The following is a 21161-nucleotide window of genomic DNA, read 5'->3' as shown; positions in this document are numbered from 1 at the left end:
AGTCATTCCACATAAGCTAAAAAATGACTGTCTAAAATATCATCTGCCTCTAACTGCTTTCTAGCCAGACAGTAAAGTGTGGGGCTTTCTGAGGAATAAACATAGGAGATATTTCTTTGCACTGTCCTTCTGCACAAGTTGTTGGTATTTAAAGTAAGTCATCAAGAGCTGCTTCAAATTCACCTGTAAATTCATTAGACCTCTAAAAAGCAACTTATTGACAGCCTTCCATATTAATTAAGCAGTAGCCAGGCAGGCCATGACTTCTAAAGGGACAACCAATAGCAGCTTTTTCTACAAGTTGCTCTTTTATTAGTCATTAACAGTACAGAAAAAAACAAAGACATCCCATTCACATAAATTACCAATTACCCCAACACACCCTAATGAATCTAAGCAATACAAATGTTTCTGGGATTCAAAGTACAAATGTTTCTGGATTCAAACCAATGCTAGCCTCAGCTGTTATGAGTACAGAAAGTGACTATTTTGATAGTCTGAGACCATTACCTGGTTCCAAATCCCTTGGGAGTGAGTAAATGAACAAAGAAAACACAAATGCTATAGTTTCTGAGAGTCATGGTCCAAGACACTGCAGCTTAAAGCAGCTGTTTGCTGGGGTTCATCATTATTTCCTACACAAGAGCCAGTGCCAGAGGCATGTATGTGCACATGATGCAGCCAGTTAAACCATACTCTGTGAATAAGGATTCATGTTTACTGATTCTGCCAGGATTTCTTCAGAAATCATATCCGGTTGTGCATTGTCAACATTTAGGAAAACACTTGTGAGACTGTTCCCGGTCCACAGAATCTCTATTGCCTTGTATCATCAAGCAAATTGACATCTGCAGGAGCCATTCCAGAGATAAGGAATTCTGCCACGCTGTCCCAAATGAAGTACATCCTGGGTGTGATAGGATCCTAGGAGGGCTATTCACAGGCCAACTTCCCATCAAAGCTCGACAAGGCAATGGCAAAAGCTTGCACTGCACAAAGTGGGTAGTTGTAGTCCATGGTAAAAGCATCATCAGATACCCGACCAAACTGCATGACGATGTAGTCAACTATAAGAAAAGGGATAAGACACTATTAGTTCAGGAGATGATCAAGAACATGTTCTGCTTTTACTCTTAGATGAAGAGCAACAGTAACAATAGCTTCTGCTTCTTTCTATGTCTAATTCAGCACAGGCAGATGGAGAGGAAGTGCTAGATTATGGTATTTTTATTTATTTAATTTATCAACCACCCTCCAGTAGAACAGGGCTATATACAACATTATCAAATAAGCCATCAAATAAAACAAATTAAAACCAGGTAGGGCAATAAAAACACAGCAGTCTAATTAAAGATGGCACTAAAACCCCAACAGTGCTGCTATCTTACGGGGGAAAGGACAGGGAGGTTGGAGTGCCAAGATGGGACCATTGCTGTCTTCAACCAGATGCCTGGAGGAATGTCTCTGCCTTACATGCCCTGCAGAACTGTAGCATGTCTTGTAGGGTGCAGAGGTTGTTTGGCAGACAGTTCTACCAGGTTGGAGCCAGGGCAGAGAATGTCCTGGCTCTGGCTGAGGAGAGCTGGATGTCTCTTGGGCCGGGACCACCAATAAGTGTAACACTCTTCTGGGGGCATACTAGGAGAGGTGGTCCCAAAGATACATAGATCCCTGACCATTAAGGGCCTTAAGGTTCAATACCAAGACCCTGAATCTGATCTGGTGCTCCACCAGAAGCCAGTGCAGCTCACACAGCACAAGATGGATATATGCTGTGCGTGGCATCCCATTAAGGACCCATGCCGCTGCATCCCAAGCCAGTTGGAGTTTCTGGGTTAGCATTAAGGTCCATGTAGAGCAAGTTACAGTAATCCAATCTGGAGGTGACGGTTGCATGGATTACAGTGGCTAGATTGGGGCAAGACAGGAAGGGGGGCAGTTGCCTGATCTTGAGCAGTTGAAAAAAATGCCATTTGGACAACATTAGTGACCTGGGCCTCCGTTGTTAAGAGGCATCCAGACTCCTGATGGCGCATGCCAGTCTCAAGGGCACACCATCAAAAGCTGGGAATTGGCACCCCAAACTGGAATCTCCCTGCCCCAGCTACAGAACCTGTCTTTGAAGGATTCAGTCTCAGCTGGCTCTGTTTTAGCCATTATGGTACCAAAGTGTACCTCTGCACAGAAATGTCACTCTGCTCCTGATCAAATGCTTTAGCACTAATCATTTGGGAAAGGAAAAATCTATCACCTTCCTAAAACCATGTATGATGCAACATGGAAGAGCTGTTTGCCTACCTGAACATAGACTACATCACCACTGCGGGCTTCACAATAACTCCCATGTATGGTACATACAAATGATGAACCAGCATGGGCTTAAATCAGACTTCACGAACGTTGGCTGCACTAAAAGAGTGCTAGTGGTCTTCCAGAAAGAACTTGTGGAAATGTACTTGAATTCTTACTGATGCTGACCTGCATCTATGACCTACTCACAGGAGCAAGAGACAGCAGAAAGCACAACTTACAGAATAGCTGAAAGAAACTACCTTTATTCTCTCATCTGTGGGGAGGTGACATGGCTTAGTGATAGGGCATGAGCTTTTTATGTTGAAAGTCCCTGGTTTAACTCCTAGCATCCTCAGGTAGCTGGCTTTAGGAAAGCCATTTTTCTGCAAGAGCCCTTGAGAACCAGCCACTGCCAGTCATAATGGAGAAAAGATGCACAGAAAGCAACTTCATGTGTTTATCAGCCCCCTGCTGCATTTCCATCTTTAACAGAAAACTTAGTTGCTCCCTCTACTCATCTGAGCTGAACCTAAGGCGCTCAGCTAATATTGTTACCCAAGGAACCTTTCCAGTGTCTCCAGTCTTGTCTTGAGTGAACTGCTTTTACTATATGGATTGTATCTCTTCTTCCAGTGTCAAAGCAGTGGTGCTAATACAAAGCTGAACAAAGCATTTTATTCAGTACACTCCTATTCAAATGCTAAGGAGGAGAGACCAAGAAGGGAAAGGAAAGAGCATGACAGAGTTCAGGAGGTGATCAGCCACCTGCTGAGCAACGAACTGCTGTTTCCTCAACAGAGCTACCAAGTAGGAATATTTCTTTTTCCAGCTGGGTGACAAGTCAGAAGAAGCAATATGTGCTGCCTCCCCCAAGAGAACTACCCCCTCAACAGAATTCCTCACCAAAGCATTTGTGGCATTCTAGAACTCTTTCTGACTTACTGTTTTGGCCGTGACTCCCTTTGTTACAAGTCAGGGTAACAAGAAATCTGTAAAAATAACTGGGGCCCCTAGCAGGTTCTTTCTGTCCTGTAACCTTACACTCCAGACAGTAACATCTCTTGATTGGGCTGGACAGGTGACAACCAGACACTCTGCAAAACTGCTTTGCTGCTTGTTTCCTGTGCTGAGGTGGATTCCACAATGCCCACAGTCCCAGCACTCTTGAGGGAGATGGAAGTTTCAAATATTTTATTGACTTATTGTACTAGAATTGTTATACCAATTAGCAATATGAATACCATGAAATTCCACAACCTCAGGTTCTTGAGCCCAGATTCTAAAGAGATCTCATTAAGTGCCAAACAAGATGTTACAGAATCCACAGGCAGAACCCATGTATACTGTTGCCTTTTTAGAGAAGGATTTGGCTTTTTTAAAAATGGTGTGAGGGCCTGATCCTGATAAGACCCATGGTGTGGCAGAACCAGGCAATCAGGTTTCTCCTTCTGCACCTTTTTGGGTGCTGAAACAGGGCTGTTTTGGCACTCAAAATGGCATGTGGAGTAGAGGATGACACAAGATCATCTGGTCCTGCAGCACCAGCATTTTTAAACGGCCAAATTAACATGGTGTTGGCATCCATGGGTTAGACCCATAGACACTGTAATGTTTAGATCGGCCAAAGAAAACAGTCAACTAGATGCATGCTGGGCGTTTCTGAGCACATTGGATGAGGTAGCTTGAGTCATGTGATACATGGGGGTCATTCTGTAGAAAAATAGGTGGTGGAGCTCATCCAGGGATTGTTATGCAACTGTGTCTACTATTCAATGGACAAGGAGGTGGAACTCTCAAAAGGAGGAGGTGGAACTCTCAGAAAGGTTCAGGAGCTATGCTTCTGTGAGCTCCCACTGAATCTGTGGCCTGCATGTGGCCCTAATATAAACTTTCTGGGAGGAGAAGGAAGAGGTGAATCTTAATTTTATTTTTTCTGCTTACAACTTCAACACTGCTTATAACCTCTTGAATGAATTTCAGCATCTGATGTTGAACATTCAAGGCACTAATCAGAGGCTGAAGAGAACTGCAAGAGGATCAGTGTTCCCTGGCAGAATTGGTTCCCCTGTGATCTCATCTGCTTGGCAATGCAGGAGGTCACACATTCGATCCCCAGCATCTCCAAATAAAGATCAGCGTTATCGTCTCTGAAGGGTGTTCATAGTTGTTTTTATATAAACTCTCTCAGCCAACAACAAGCATTTTAAAGACTACCAGTACATTATTCCAACATAAACTTTTGTGGGCTGGACTAGGCTCTAAATTATGCTGGAATAAGATTGTATTTAAAGTGCCAGAATAATTCTATTTATTTTTGCTGCAACAGACTAACACAACTACCCCTCTGGAATTCCTATCAACTGTATGAATGACTCAGTGTTTGACAATAATGGAGTGTAGCTGAAACTTCCTGGAATGTCTAGTTTGTGTAGACAGGGGTTGTGTTATCTCAGGATAGCAACACTGTGATAAAACCCTCTGAATCTTATTTAGGTAAACAAGACTAACGTTATGTATTCATCCCTCTCCAGCAGCATCAGTGCAGTCACTGCTACCTTGCTCTCTCTTCCCCTTCCCTTAAGAAAATATTATTCTCCAGTGGGAAATTCAGAGCAAATATTTTTAACTGGAGGATACATATTGGCAGTAACCATTGCTGACCATTCTGAATGTAGCCTGATATTGCAGAAATGTGCAGTCTTCATATTGTACAAGTGCCTTTACCCACTTTTTGTGCTCACCTAGGAGTAATTGTCATTCTAACAAACAAAACAAAAACAAATTCTATTCTTTTCAGAATCCAATGTGTCTAACACCCGGTCCGCGGGCCGAATCCAGCCTGCCTAAGGCTTTAATTAGGCCTGCAAGGCTCTTTTCTCCCCCCTCCTGTCCTTACCCTTTGAAGCTCCCAGGCTCTTACAGCTCCCAAGCTCTTTGAAACTTCCAGGCTGAGACTCTTTCAGTTTCAGCCTGGGAGCTTCAAAGGCTCTTTGACGCACCCTTTGAGGCTCTTCCTGCCTTTCTTTGTTGGCTGCTGCAAGGAAAACGTGGGGTGGATTTTAAGATCCATTCCACATTTTCCTTGCAGCTTTGTCTGTACTCTGCAATGGTTTCAAATGGAGTGGAGATGGTTACATTTTCAGCTTTTCTATAGCTCAGGGGTGGCCAATGGTAGCTCTCCAGATGTTTTTGCCTACAACTCCCATCAGCCCCAGCCAGCATGGCAAATGGCTGGACCTAACCTAGTGAGTACTCTAATGTGGGAACCCACAGCCAAAGGGGGATATTATACTGGAAAGGCTTTGCCACTCTGAGTAGACCGGTGTGGAGAAGTTTACAATGCCATTTCATTGTTTCCACAGAGTCAGAGCCATGTGCTTTTTCTTGATGTTTTATTTTAAAAATTGCATTGCCAAGTTCCACTAGTCCCCCACCTTTCCAACTTAAACCACTGGAAGAGTTTTAAGCATGTTTGTATTCTAAGTTTTAAAAAATATCTTTAATTGGGTTTGTGTCCATTATAAAGTTTATATCTCCACTACCTCGTATATTTTATGACACTCATGGCCCGGCCCCACAAAGTCCCATATGTATCAGATGCAGCCCTCCTAACAAATGAGTTTGACACCCCTGATCTAGAATCCCTCCTTGTAATCTGTTTGCCCTCATGCTCCCTCTACTGGATCACTAAAATATGACTGCAGAAGAATCACAAATAGGGATTTGTGTTTGTTAGTGTTAGAACAGAGATGAACACTAACAAACACAGATCCCTATTTGTGATTCTTTTAATCTGCTAAAAACATTCTACACTGCCCACTTATATTAAGAATTGCTGCTTCCATTCCCATTTGTCTGATGAAGTCTGCTTAGAGCATACAAAAGCTTACATTCTGAATAAAATTTAGTTGGTCTTAAAGGTGCACTTGTCTACTGCTTTGTTCTATTGCTTCAGACCAACATGGCTGCCTACTGGGATCTAAGAACTTCAGGGTTCACCAAATAGCATATAATAATGTGAGTACGGCTTCTGTAGGGTAACATTCTAACTCTCCCAATCACGCCTTGTTGTCCTCTAAAATTCTATTAAGAATTTGGCTACTTTGGGAGGTTTTATTGTAAATTCTGAGCAGTGATAACTATTTACAGATTGCACAAGAATCCTCGTGTCCTTGGACGGCACAGAGGAAGGGAAAATGCTGCTTTCAGCTCTGAGGGACCAGGAGAAGCTTCTCCCATCCCTCAGAGACGAAAGGACAGTTGGCTCTTCCCTTCCCCCGTGCCCTCAGACGGAGTGGAGGAAGGGAAAACGCCACTTTTGGCTCTGAGGGATCCCTCAGAGTGCAGCAGAGGCTCAGGGATGGCGTGAGTGGGGCAGGGGCGCCCGCCCCGTGCCCCTGTTGGGAGCTGGTGGCCTTGGCAATTGCCTAGTTTGCGTACTCTCACGTGCCTGCTTCTGACTGCAAAAAGGAGTACTGTGGTTTGTCAAATATATGCTGATTTATAATTCGGAACATGTACTCATTCTGTGCAATTTATTGCTGGGGGAATAAAATACTTAGAGCCTAAACATAGGAGAACAAAAATTCCTTTTGCCAGGATCCTAAACTCATACGGTTGGATCCTACAACCAAACAGAGCCAGTTTGGTGTAGTGGTTAAGAGCATGGACTCAGATCTGGGAGAACTGCGTTTAATTCTCCACTCCTCTACATGCAGCTGCTGGTATGACCTTGGGTCAGTTACAGTTCTCTCAGAGCTGTTCTGCTCAAGAGCAGTTCTTGGAGAGTTCTCTCAGGCCTACCTATCTCACAGGGTGTCTGCTGTGGGGAGGGGAAGGGAAAGGAGATTGTAAGCCACTCTGAGACTCCGAGTTAAGGGTGGGGTATAAATCCAGTCTCTTCTCTTCTTGTTCTTCCTTTCTATGAAGAGTCTTGTTTCAGAGGAAGGAACATTGTTCTGGAGACTCTTTCCTCTAGAGTATACGTCTCTCTCCAGAACAAGACTCCTTCATTTAGTTGGAGGATTTAACCTGTGACTTTGAAATATTTATCACCAACTTCAATTGAACATTTTTTATTTAGGAAAAAAAGGTGCTACCTCTCCAGCAAACTTGCCCGAAGTGGCTGAAGAAACTTACTATTTATTTATTTATATTTACATTTATATCCCGCCCTCCCCGCCTATAAGTAAGAAACCTGTATCCAACTGTGCAGTTCCTCTGCCAGAACAGCATTTCCACTTACAGAAGAGGTTATGTAGATTTCACATTCCCAAAGCAGACTCCTGCTTTGCCCCCCACGCTGTTCCTGAAAAAGCTACTGACTCCCCCGCACCCCGAAACAATATTTTTTTAAGGCTCAGTGAGTGGCAGCAGGAAGGGAAACTGCTCCATGAGGTCCATGGTTGGTTAGACACCTGCCAGTCTGTTTTGGAGGATTGCATCCTCACTTTAATACTGGTTATATCCAATAGCAGTGTCCCGTGCTTCATGTAGTGCTGTGCATAACTAAGAGCAGTGCTTTTTTTTGTAGAAAAAAAGCCCAGCAGGAGGTCATTTGCACATTAGGCCACACCACCTGGCCTGGAAACATGTGGCTGCCGTATGGCGGGTTGGGCCAGCTGGAGCCCGGGCCAGCCCAGGTGGAGCTCTGCTACTGTGGGCTCCAGCAGAAAAAAAGCCCTAAGAGCCCAGAAAAGACCTCTGCAAAAGGAAGGAACTCTTTTCTTGGGACAATTTCTTACTCACTGTGGGAAGCTAGCAGTGCAAACTGCATTGAACATGTCATTTCTCAGTTGAAAGAAGACCAGTATGAGTGGCAGTGTAGACACTGGACATGCTTACACCTGAAGCAAGAAGAAAAGTCTCCTCTCCTACTAGTTCTCTGCAGGAGCTCATCTTTATTAAGGACACATCTAGAATAGCTATTGCAGTCACACACAAAATAGAAACACGGAACCTTCTCTGAAATCTGCCACATGGTTTGGTGAACTGAAAGCAAGGTATTGTACTGTACTGTGAGGACTGGATGTCACTTCCAGGGTAAGCTCAACTGTACATCGGCACTGGTGCAGTCCTATCTGAGAGCTGCACACCATGCTAGAAGGAAGATGCCAGTCTAAATAGTCCTTCTGCTTTGTTGGCTCTCTGTTTGATTGGAGCACATGCTACAGGATTCTCTGTGGCACTGCAAAGTGTTCCCAGTTGCACTCTTGTGTTTGTTCAGGGATGTCTTTGTCCTGCCTATATGCTGCACTACCCCTCTTAGGACACCCTAAATCAGAGACATGTGGATACACCAAAGAAAAGCCATTCACTCCCATGGGGCACCCATTCTTAGGAACTTACGGTCATTGCTGTGCACAATCTGGAAATTCTTGACAGAGGCGTGGGTGACCCTGCCATGGAAGTTCAGCACATAGGACTGTGTCTCATCATTCCATGATGGAGATTTGTTGTGCAGTTCAATTAAGTTTTCCATTGTCTTGTTTTGCCACCTCACGAGCAGCCCATCATTATCCTGGGAACAAGCAAGAAATGTGCTAGAGTAAGGCACTCAAGAAAGAAAATCAATAACAGTCTCCATAAAGTCTTGTGTCTGACAGAGCTTTGGCTCTCAAAAGTTTATACTCTGAAACTCTTGTTGGTCTCTAAGGTGCTACTGGACTCAAATCTAACTACTACCCATAAAGTCAGTTTCAGAAGGCAGCCATGTTGGTCTGCAGATGAACAGCTAGGTTGGAGTCCAGGAGCACCTTAGACACCAACAATATTTTGGGGGTGTGAGCTTTTGAGAGTCAAAAATCCCTTATCTGGCAAAGGGAACTTTGAGAGGTATGAATGTGGCCATTCATCAGCTAAAGATGTGCCAGACTTCTGGAACCCCTCTTTGGAAAAGAGTCAGAAATGGTGTGTCAAAAATGCCAGCTACAGGCTCCATCAGAGGTGGCTTTAAGAAGTCTTTGAAAAATACTACATGAAGAGTGGTTGGCACGAGCACTTTTCCTTTACAAGCGCTTTATTCCTTTTTACTGCTGTTGTGAAACACTTTGATTGGACTCATGAAGAAACTCTACCAGGACTGTATAAATTGAAGGTTATAAACTATACATTGAAGGTTATGACTATAAAGTAGTCATACTGGGATTGCTGTGAGTTCTCTGAATGATTGGATTGGATTGAATAATAGTGTATCATGCTAACTACCTTTCATGTACAATTAATTCTTGTTGTATATCTGATGTGTCATGCTTTGTATATTGAGACAAATTATTGGAGATACATATACATAGAATGTTGATTACAGTTTGTTCACGGTGTTTTTGTAGTGTTGCTGTCTCTCCCATGATTGGAGCACATCCCTTTTTGCATCATTGAGCCATGGGGCAGCCTACTCTGCACAGCTCAGCTGTTTAAAAGGGCTTTCTTAGGCGGGCAGCCCCAGGCTTGAAGCCATTTAAAGAAGAAGAAGAAGAATTGCAGATTTATACCCCACCCTTTTCTCTGAATCAGAGACTCAGAGCGGCTTACAATCTCCTATATCTTCTCCCCCCACAACAGACACCTTGTGAGGTGGGTGGGGCTGAGAGGGCTTTTGCAGCAGCTGCCCTTTCAAGGACAACCTCTGCCAGAGCTATGGCTAACCCAAGGCCATTCCAGCAGGTGCAAGTGGAGGAATGGGGAATCAAACCCGGTTCTCCCAGATAAGAGTTCACGCACTTAATCACTACACCAAACTGGCTCTCTCTGAGCCAGCTTTTTGTGTATGTGTGTGTGTGTGTGAAAAACAGAAAGCAAACCCCTGCTTTCTGCTCTTCATGAACCACCACAAACTGCATCAAAATTTGTGAAAGCTCACAGTGGGTTTTCAGTTCACAAACACTGCTTCACAAACCACAAACCAGCTGAAATTCATGATGAAGTTTAGTTCATTAGCTGGTTTGTGCCCATGCTTTCCTTGTTTCCTATCCCTTTTGGTCTACTACCCATGGTCCTAGCCTTGGCACTGGTGAAATCATAACTCTGTTCCTCTCTTCCTATCATATGAATTCCTGTTGTGTCCTGGCAGCACAATAGTGCTGGGACTGGAAAATGTGATTGCCCTTGCCATTATTTCATAGGAGCTTTATCTCATTTGATCAGGAACTGCTTTCCGTTTTCGTATTTCAGTTGCTAGTGGCTGAGCCTCTTCGTAAGGCTGGACCTTGGAAACAAGTTCTCCATTTCCCTTGGCTTTTGTGTATGATCTTCCTCTTGGAATCAGAAACTCACTTTGGAGGTGTAGCGTAAAGCACAAGTGTGATTGATCCCATATCATTCTGAGGTCTTCTCACATTTGTTCATTATTGTTGTGTTCTTTGCCAATATGGAGCATCACGTACACTAATGGTACTCAAAATGGCCTGTATTTTTGGTAAAAACAGTGTCAGTGACTTACATTTCGAGGTCGGATTGGAATCCTTTCATTGTCTGAATTCATTCCAGGGATGACCACTGTCATTTTTCGAGGCCCCTTGAATCCCAATACATTTGTCTCCTGAAACAGACCCCCCCCCCAAAAAAAAGTATCAAGAAATTGTGTATCAATATCAATATATAGAGATTTTACCTAAAATTGGGGCCAATCATAACCCAATAATGTGGATTACAAAATTGTCCAAGAAATTAAGAAGATGGAGATTGACTGAAGATTTGCTACAGAATAAAGAGACAGTGACATTCCTAGAAAAGAAAACTAAAGCTTTTTTCCAAGTGAATGATAGAGAAGATATTGATTTCCAAAAGGTCTGGGATGCTTACAAAGCAGTAATGAGAGGAGTGTTGATTACTTTGAATAATAAAGATAAAAGAAGTAAAAAAAAAACAGTTAGTGGACATTCAAAATGAAATAAAGAAAAAGGAAGGGGAGCTGAGAAAAAGACCAGGGAAAAAGAAAATTTTAAGGGAAATTACAATATTACAAACCCAATTGAGACATTTGTTGAACAAAGAAGTGGAATGGAATTTGAAAAGACTTCAGCAGAAATCCTTTGAGGGAGCAAATAAGCCGGGAAAATATTTGGCTTGGCAATTGAAGAAAAAGAGAGAAAATAGAATTATTAATAGAATTGTGGTAGATGGAAGAGAGGTGGTTACCCAAGAGAGAATAAAGAGAGAATTTTTCAAGTACTATGCCAAACTGTTTAAAGGTGTTAAAATAAAGAAAGAGAAGATGGATGAATATTTACAAAAGTTAAAAATAGAACCTCTAACTGAAAATATGAGAAAAGTTTTCAGTGATCCAGTAGAAAAGATAGAAATTGAAGCAGCAATCAACGCAATGAAAAATGGAAAAGCTCCTGGGCCAGATGGATATACAGCTAAATATTTTAAAACTCTTAAAGATGAATTAATACCAAAATTGCAGAGGCTGATGAATATAATAAGAATAAAAGGGAATGTACCAAATACTTGGAAAGAAGCTGTTATTTCCTTGATACCTAAAGAAGATAGAGATGCCATGAATGTAAAGAACTACAGACCAATTTCGTTATTAAATAATGACTATAAAATATTTTCAAGAATCTTGGCAGAATGGCTTAAACAACATTTGATAATTTTGTAAAGGAAGATCAAGCAGGGTTTCTTCCCAAAAAACAAATAAGAGACAATATTAGGACTGCTGTAAATATTGTAGAATATTATGAAAGACATCCAGAAAAAGAAGTAGCATTATTCTTTGCAGATGCAGAGAAAGCATTTGACAATTTAAGCTGGGACTTCATGTTTGCGGTATGGAAAAGATGGAGTTGGGAGAAAGCTTTATAAGAATGATACAAGCAATATACTCTGAACAAAGGGCAAGGTTGTGTCTCAATGCAGACCTTACAGAAAAAATGAAAATTAGTAAAGGTACTAGACAAGGTTGTCCGCTTTCACCATTGTTGTTTATAATGACTCTTGAAATTTTATTGATGCAGATTCAAGAAGAAAAAGATATAGAAGGTTTACGAATAAAAGGATGTACTTATAAATATAGAGCATTTGCTGATGATATAATGTTTATAAATGAAAACCCCATACAAGTAACACCTTTGTTGTTAATGGAAATACAAGAATATGGGGAGTTGGCGGGACTTTTTATAAATAGAGAAAAATCAAAAATTTTGTGTAAGAATATGCAGCTGAATAGACAACAAGAATTACAAAGATTAACGGGCTGTGAAGTTACCTCTAAGGTAAAGTACTTAGGGGCGGAGATAACAATGAAAAACATTGATCTGTTTAAAAATAATTATGAGAAGTTATGGCATAGAATGGATGAAGATATGTTAAAATGGAACAAGCTTAATTTGTCATTGCTGGGTAGAATAGCTGCAATAAAAATGAATATTCTACCAAGGATAATGTATTTGTTTCAAACTATTCCTATTGTAAAGGATGCCAAACAATTTGATAAATGGTGTAGGAAAATTTCAGAATTTGTGTGGGCCGGGAAGAAGCCAAGGATTAAAATGAAAATTCTTTCAGATGCAAAAGAGAGAGGCGGATTTCAACTACCAGATTTAAAATTATATCATGAAGCAGTTTGTTTAGTATGGATGAAAGAATGGATAACGCTGTTAAACAAAAAACTTTTAGTGTTGGAAGGCCACGGAAATAAATTTGGCTGGCACGCATATTTGTATTATGGAAAAAAGAAGATGGACAGTCTTTTCTCTCACCATTATATAAGGAGCAAATTATTAAAAACATGGATAAAATATAAGAAATATGGAGATGAGAGAAAACCTTTATGGATTGCGCCAGCTGAAGTGATAAAGATAACGGATAAGATAGGCGAAGAAAAGTGGCTGTCATATAATCAATTATTAAAAATACAAAGTGGGAAAATAGAACTGAAAACTGCTGAAGAACTGAATCATAAATATGATTGGTTTCAAATGCAACAAATAAAAAGTTTGGTGGAGAATGACATCAAAACTGAAGGAATAAGGAAAGAATAAACAGAAATGGAAAAAGTTCTGCTTGGAGATAATGAGAAATTAATTTCAAAAGTATACAAATTACTCTTACAATGGTCTACAGAGGATGAAGTAGTGAAATCTCAAATGATAAAATGGGCAATTAATGTAAATAAAGAAATAAAGATGGAATCTTGGGAATATTTGTGGAAGAACTCTATGAAACTCGCAACATGTCAAAGTATTAAAGAAAACTGTTTTAAGATGATGTATAGATGGTATATGACTCCTAAGAAATTAGCAAAGATGAATAACAAGATGCCAGACAGGTGTTGGAAATGTAAAAAGCATGAAGGTTCTTTCTACCATATGTGGTGGACTTGTGAAAGAGCTAAAATGTTTTGGCAGATGATTCAGCAAGAGATTTCTAATATCTTGGGATATGAGTATAATAAAGTTGCAGAGACTTTTCTGTTGGGACTACATATGGAAAAATTTCCAAAAGAAGATAGAACTTTAATTTGGTACTTGCTCTCAGCTGCTAGGACATTGTATGCACAGTTGTGGAAGCAAGAAAAAATACCAGAGAAATGGGACTGGATTATAAAAGTTATGTCATGGAGTGAAATGGACAAATTAACTAGAATATTAAGAGACTATGATTTAGAACTTTTTTAAGTTGGAGTGGAAGAAGTTCAGAAGATACGTAGAAAAAGAGTGGAAAATAAAGGGACATTGGACAATCTTTGATAATGATTAAGTTTTTAAAACAAGAGTATAACTTTTGGGGTTTTTTAATAGTTAAGGGTACCTTTAATATTTGGTGTTTTTTTTTAAGTAAATAACACTGGCGGGGGTCAAGTAACAGGGGAGGGGCAGGGGAAAAGTAAGATATGGGGTAGATAAATTTTTCCTTTTTTAAGTTGTAAGATATAGATATAACTTTGCTACCATATGTTACTAATAAAATTGTTTATAACCAAAAAAGAAAAAAGAAATTGTGTATCAATATCCCAAGCACAACCTGATTCTTAAAAGTTTGAAGCAGCTATTCCATCCCACAAAAATAGGGATGGGCACAAACCACAAAAATGCAGTTTGGTTAATGGTTTGTGGTGTGCCTACTTTGAGAACCATGGACCATCATCAATTTTTAGGCATCAAATGAGCCAATTCAGTTCATGAGGCTTGTGACCCAGTAGTCTGCTAGAGTGGTGCAGAGTGGTAAAGCTGCAGTACTGCGGTCCGAGCTCTCTGCTCACGACCTGAGTTCAATCCCGACGGAAGTTGGATTCAGGTAGCCGGCTCAAGGTTGACTCAGCCTTCCATCCTTTCAAGGTTGGTAAAATGAGTACCCAGATTGCTGGGAAGGGGGGGGGGGGCGGAAAGTGTAGATGACAGGGGAAGGCAATGGCAAACCACCCCGTAAATAGTCTGCTGTGAAAACATTGTGATAAGACGTCACCCCAGAGATGGAAATGACTGGTGCTTGCACAGGGGACTACCATTAACTTTTTAGTTTGCTAGAGACACCAAACTCACAGAAGATCTCTAGATGACTCTCCTCTACTTGCCCTCCAAATTTGGTGAGGATTAGATTTACAGGATCTGAGTTACACCCCCCCCCCCAAAGGTGATCCCAGGAAAGTGCTTTCAGGGAAAATTACAGGAGCAGGTTCAGGAGGCTCTTTCCCCCATCCCTGGTTTCTCCACTGCTCTTGGAAGTTTCAGGTGACTCTTGTCAGTTTCAAGAGGGTTCTCCCTTTGCTGGTGTTCCTTTTGTCACATTCTCAGGGCACAGGCAGGCAGAAGTCGAAAGCCAGTCCAAGGTCAAAGTCCAGGAAGTCAAGCAGGAACCAAGTCACCAAAGTGAAATTGCAAACTGAAATCAGAAGTCAGTGTCCAAAAGCCAAAGGGCCAGGGTGCCAAGGAATTCCAGCAGATCAGGAAGGAGCGTGGATGCAAGCCAGAGAATAGACTTGTTGCTTCCACAAGGTTACCAGGTCCTGGTGGGAGTTATATGGGAACCTCAATCAGCTGCTCCCTGGGTGGCAGCGACTCTGCTTGAACTCATGGCTGAGAGATCTGAAGTATCGGTGTCATGAGCCCTGATGAGGAGGAGCTGGAAGGGTTAACAGACCTGGAAGAGTTGCCAGCCAGTTCCTCAGCTGAACAAACAACAGCTGGCCCATCAATTACTCTCCAGGCACCAGTGTCTCCACTTGTCCCCGGATGGAACCAGGCTGCTGGCGCTTAAAATCAAAAAGGTGGCAGAGCAGTTTTTAAACTAAATCTTGGGGGAAAGCCGACAGGAGATGAAATGTCTCTGGTTGGGGAGGACTCGTCTCAAAGAGATGAAGGGTTAGCTGCTATTTTTCTACCGGGTAACGGACCAGAGTTGTCCACTGTGATGGTGACAAACAGTATGGACTGTCAGCCAGAGTCTTGAGGCGGCAGGAGGAACGTGGCGGGCCTAGCTTGCCTGGGAAATGATAGATGTTTGTATGCAAATGCTAGAAGTGTTCGAAGTAAAATTGGTGAATTGGAATGTTTAGTGTTGGGAGAAAACATAGACATTGTGGGAATTTCAGAAACTTGGTGGAATGAGGAGAATCAGTGGGACACGGTGATTCCTGGATATAAATTATATCGGAAGGATAGGGAGGGAAGGGTTGGAGGTGGGGTGGCTCTGTATGTCAGAGAGGATATACGGTCCAGTAAGACTGAGGTCAGAGATTCAGATTCAATTTAGAAATGCTTTGGGTTGAAATAGAGGGCCCAAAAGGAGATTTAACTATGGGAGTTTGTTATCGCCCACCAAATCAAAAGAGAGAGGACGATTAAATATGATGGAAGGCTTAAAGATAGCGGCTAAACGTAAAAACTGTGACGTAATAGGTGATTTTAACTACCCGCAGATTGATTGGGTCAATATGTTTTCTGGTCGAGAGAAAGAGATTGAGTTTCTTGATGCTCTCAATGACTGTGCTATGGAGCAGATGGTCTCAGAACCTACCAGGGGTGGGGCGATCCTGGATTTGGTCCTAAGTAATGCCCAAGACTTGGTGAGAGATGTAAAAGTGATGGCGCCACTTGGGAGCAGTGACCATAATGTTATTGATTTCAACGTTTGTATAAATAGGGAGTTGTCCAAAAAGACCGCCACAACCATGTTTAACTTTAAAAGGGGTAAATACACTGAGATGAGGAGGCATGTGAGGAGGAAACTGAAAGGAAAGGTACATATGGTCAAAACCGTTGGGGCAGCTTGGACACTATTTAAAACTATAATCCTAGAAGCTCAGATAAAATACATACCACAAGTTAGGAAAGGCACAAACAGGCATAAGAAAAGGCCTGCATGGTTAACAAACAAAGTAATGGAAGCTGTAAAAGGTAAGAAGGACTCCTTTAAGTGGTGGAAAACCAGTCCAAGTGAGATTAGTAAAAGGGAACACAGGCTGTGGCAAATCAAATGCAAGACTGTGATCAGGCAGGCAAAAAGGGACTATGAGGAGCATATTGCAAAAAACATAAAGACCAACAATAAAAATTTCTTCAAATATATTAGAAGTAGGAAACCAGCCAGGGAAGCAGTGGGGCCCTTGGATGACGATGGGGTAAAAGGATTACTGAAGGAGGATAGGGAAATGGCTGAGAAGCTAAATGAATTTTTTGCCTCCGTCTTCACTGTGGTAGACGAGAAATTTTTGCCCGCCCCAGAACCACTAATTTTGGAAGGGGTGTTGAAAGACCTGAGTCAGAATGAGGTGACAAAAGAGGAGGTTCTACAACTGATAGACAAATTAAAAATTAATAAGTCACTGGGTCCAGATGGCATACATCCGAGAGTTCTGAAAGAACTCAAAGTTGAACTTGTGGATCTTCTGACAAAAATCTGTAATCTTTCATTGAAATCTGCCTCCGTTCCTGAGGACTGGAAGGTAGCAAATGTCACCCCCATCTTTAAAAAGGGTTCCAGAGGAGATCCAGGAAATTACAGGCCAGTCAGTCTGACTTCAATACCGGGAAAGTTGGTAGAAACCATTATCAAGGACAGAATGAGTAGGCACATTGATGAACACGGGTTATTGAGGAAGACTCAGCATGGGTTCTGCAAGGGAAGATCTTGCCTCACTAACCTGTTACATTGCTTTGAGGGGGTGAACAAACATATGGACAAAGGAGACCTGATAGATGTTGTTTACCTTGACTTCCAGAAAGCTTTTGATAAAGTTCCTCATCAAAGGCTCCTTAGAAAGCTTGAGAGTCATGGAGTAAAAGGACAGGTCCTCTTGTGGATCAAAAACTGGCTGAGTAATAGGAAGCAGAGAGTGAGTATAAATGGGCAGTCTTCGCAGTGGAGAACGGTAAGCAGTGGGGTGCCGCAGGGCTCGGTACTGGGTCCCATGCTCTTTAACTTGTTCATAAATGATTTAGAGTTGGGAGTGAGCAGTGAAGTGGCCAAGTTTGCGGATGACACTAAATTGTTCAGGGTGGTGAGAACCAGAGAGGATTGTGAGGAACTCCAAAGGGATCTGTTGAGGCTGGGTGAGTGGGCGTCAACGTGGCAGATGCGGTTCAATGTGGCCAAGTGCAAAGTAATGCACATTGGGGCCAAGAATCCCAGCTACAAATACAAGTTGATGGGGTGTGAACTGGCAGAGACTGACCAAGAGAGAGATCTTGGGGTCATGGTAGATAACTCACTAAAAATGTCAAGACAGTGTGCGTTTGCAATAAAAAAGGCCAACGCCATGCTGGGAATTATTAGGAAGGGAATTGAAAAGAAATCAGCCAGTATCATAATGCCCCTGTATAAATCGATGGTGCGGTCTCATTTGGAGTACTGTGTGCAGTTCTGGTCGCCGCACCTCAAAAAGGATATTATAGCACTGGAGAAAGTCCAGAGAAGGGCAACTAGAATGATTAAAGGGCTGGAGCACTTTCCCTATGAAGAAAGGTTGAAACGCTTGGGACTCTTTAGCTTGGAGAAATGTCGACTGCAGGGTGACATGATAGAGGTTTACAAGATAATGCATGGGATGGAGAAGAAAGGTTGAAAGAAGTACTTTTCTCCCTTTCTCACAAGACAAGAACTCGTGGGCATTCGATGAAATTGCTGAGCAGACAGGTTAAAACGGATAAAAGGAAGTACTTCTTCACCCAAAGGGTGATTAACATGTGGAATTCACTGCCACAGGAGGTGGTGGCGGCCACAAGTATAGCCACCTTCAAGAGGGGTTTAGATAAAAATATGGAGCACAGGTCCATCAGCGGCTATTAGCCACAGTGTGTGTGTATATATAAAATTTTTTGCCACTGTGTGACAGAGAGTGTTGGACTGGATGGGCCGTTGGCCTGATCCAACATGGCTTCTCTTATGTTCTTATGTTCTAGTGTCAGCTGTTGACGATCTCCTCCAAGCTCTCCTCCTCCCATCTCAAGAGTTCGAAGCAGGCTCCAGAAAGAACTTTTAGAGCGAAGACATGAGGCATGCCGATGCTTCAGATCTCTCAGCCCTGAGTTCTAGCAGAGTCACTGCCACCCAGGGCGCAGGCTGATTGAGACTCTCATATAGCTCCCACCCGGGACCTGGTAACCTTGTGGAAGCAACAAGTCTATTCTCTGGCTTGCATCCACACTCCTTCCTGATCCTGACCTGCTTGATTTCCTTGGTACCCTGACCTTTTCGCTTTTGGACATTGACTTCTGATTACGGTTTGTTATTCTGCATTGGACTGGCTTTGGACTCGTGCCTGCCTGCACCCTGAGAACATGACAATCGGCGTGCCTCATGTCTTCGCTCTGAAAGTTCTTTCCGGAGCCTGCTTTGAACTCTTGAGATGGGAGGGGAAGAGGTTGGAGGAGATTGACTGTCAACAGCTGACACTGGTGCCTGGAATGTGGGGAGAGTGATTGATGGGCCAGCTGCTGGTTGTTTGGCTGAGGAACTGGCTGGCAACTCTTCCAGGTCTGTTAACCCTTCCAGTTCCCCCTCATCAGGGCTTGTGACGGAACCGGCCCTATTCTGCCCTCAGACCCGGTCCCGTCAGCTCCCTATTGAGTCGCCAACTCCTGGAGGGAGCTATTTCTCCTCCTGCCCCTTGGGCTCGCTGCCACCATCTGCTCAGTCTAGGGGTTCAGACTGAGAGGAACAGGACTCCCAATCCCCCTCTCCAGCTATGAGGCCAGGCCTCAAGGTCCTCTGCCACCCTGTACTTGGGTTTCACAGAGACCTCAGCACTTCTTTGGGGCACCCCTGGAGGATTGGCACCTTATCCAACTGCATGCCTTCCCCCTTCCCCGGGGCCCCCTTCTTAAAACAGCGTGGTCTAAAGCGGTTTGGGGATCTATGTGGTACAGAGATGGACTGCCAGCATTTAAAACAGTAAAAATATTTAATTAAAAGAGAAAAAGAAAATAACAGAAGAACAAAACAAAAACAGTTGCTTGTAAAAAGTTAGCACAGCACAGCACCCGCACAGCAAACAGCATGACAAAGGAAATGTGGTTATAAACGCATCCTACTGTCCCTGATCTATACATGCCCTGCCTTTTGGATGACTTACTTTGTCTGGCTGCCTGGGGGCCTCATTTCGTGTAAATAGGCCTCTTCCCCAGGCAGGAGCTCCCAGGCTCACATCCTTCTCCGTTGAGTGCAAGCTGAGAACTGGCTTCTCTTCCTGCCTAACACATGCCAAGAACAAAAGAACTTCCTGCCTCTCTAGGAGGCTTTCCCCCTAGAGTTGTTGGTTTGGCTCTGGAAGGGAGGGGGGAGTGAGGGGAAGGCTAGGCCCAAGCCTGCTTGGCAGTTTAGTGATCCCTCCCAATGAAGCACCAACATTGACTAAAATGACATTTCTCCACACGTCCCCCTCCTTAAATTCTGAGCCGGAGGGGTTGCCTCCTACAGAGGTGACCCCGTAGCAGAATCCAACCAAACAAGGAGAAACCCATTAACCCAAACAGAACATTCACCAAGATTAGGAATTTTCCCAACAATACACAAAGTCCAACACCCTAGGTGTCCATGTCCTTTCTGGACAAGTCGCATTGCTGCATTTGGAGGGAATGTCCAGTCTTTAAGATGTACTCCTCCATCTCCCAGGACCACCTCTGGAGTTTGGTGCTCTCCCTCCGTTGCTGCTGTTGCTGGGGTGAGTGGCCCATCAAAGGAGGAAATTCCTGGCCCCACATATGAGGTTGGAAACTGCCCAGTTCCCACACAGTTGCTTCTTTATCCCTCATTGGTGGAATGTTCCCTCGGTCCACTCTGACCTCCCAGAAAACCACCTCTGGGGCTCCAAACAATTGCTGTCCCAGCTTCTTTTTGTCTCCTTCCTTCCTACCTATATGCAACACCATGGACCTCGCAGAGAATGGCTGTGGTATAGTCACCTGCCCCACTTTAACTGCCTTTCCCGTCTTCTCCATAGCCACCACATAAGTAGCATCGTCCCGGTCATCCACCATCACATGGGGTCCCTCCCATTCCACTTTCCGTTCACCAGTATGAAGTGGCAGGAAAACCATCACCCTATCCCCCGTCTCAGCTTCTGTGAACTCCGCTTTCTGGTCCCTTGCCACCTCACACAGTGGTTCCAGCCTAGGGTCACTTTGAACCTCAGACAGGAACATTTCAGGCTCCCCCAGACTTTCCATCGTCTGTTCCTTCAAGCCACCCCTAGTCCCACTGTTTCCAGGACACTCAGCCAAAGTTTGATCTGGGTTCTCCACCCCCTCAGTTGGTTTTTCAGTGTCAACCAACTGAGCTCCTTCCTGCCTGGAAGGCTCCACAGCATTCTGCCGCCCTTGCGGAAATTGGCACCCCTCTTCCCATTGGGCACACCCTCCTGCAGGGCTTGAGACAGGCTGGTCCTCCCCCTCCCTGGTTGGTGGTGAGGTGGCTTCCCTAAAGTTGCC

General features: G+C 43.3%; 1 protein-coding gene across 5 annotated transcripts in view; it reads right to left on the bottom strand.

Annotated features, from left to right (window-relative positions):
* Positions 1-289: 289 nt before the first annotated feature.
* TULP1 (TUB like protein 1) overlaps positions 290-21161 on the bottom strand; it is an 80373-nt gene continuing 59501 nt past the window's right edge. For 4 of the 5 annotated variants that reach the window (XM_060231550.1, XM_060231551.1, XM_060231553.1 and 1 more), the window contains 3 exons: positions 10730-10828; positions 8641-8812; positions 290-1067 (listed from right to left, as the gene is read on the bottom strand). In XM_060231550.1, coding sequence (XP_060087533.1) covers positions 934-1067; positions 8641-8812; positions 10730-10828 — 405 coding nt within the window. In that variant the 3' untranslated portion in view covers positions 290-933. The remainder of the gene's footprint in view (positions 1068-8640; positions 8813-10729; positions 10829-21161) is intronic. The other variant, XM_060231554.1, reaches the window with a different exon arrangement.

This window comes from Heteronotia binoei, chromosome 2 (assembly GCF_032191835.1).
Source record: "Heteronotia binoei isolate CCM8104 ecotype False Entrance Well chromosome 2, APGP_CSIRO_Hbin_v1, whole genome shotgun sequence".
NCBI classification, from domain to species: domain Eukaryota; kingdom Metazoa; phylum Chordata; class Lepidosauria; order Squamata; family Gekkonidae; genus Heteronotia; species Heteronotia binoei.
This window is presented reverse-complemented; position numbering and strand designations above follow the sequence as displayed.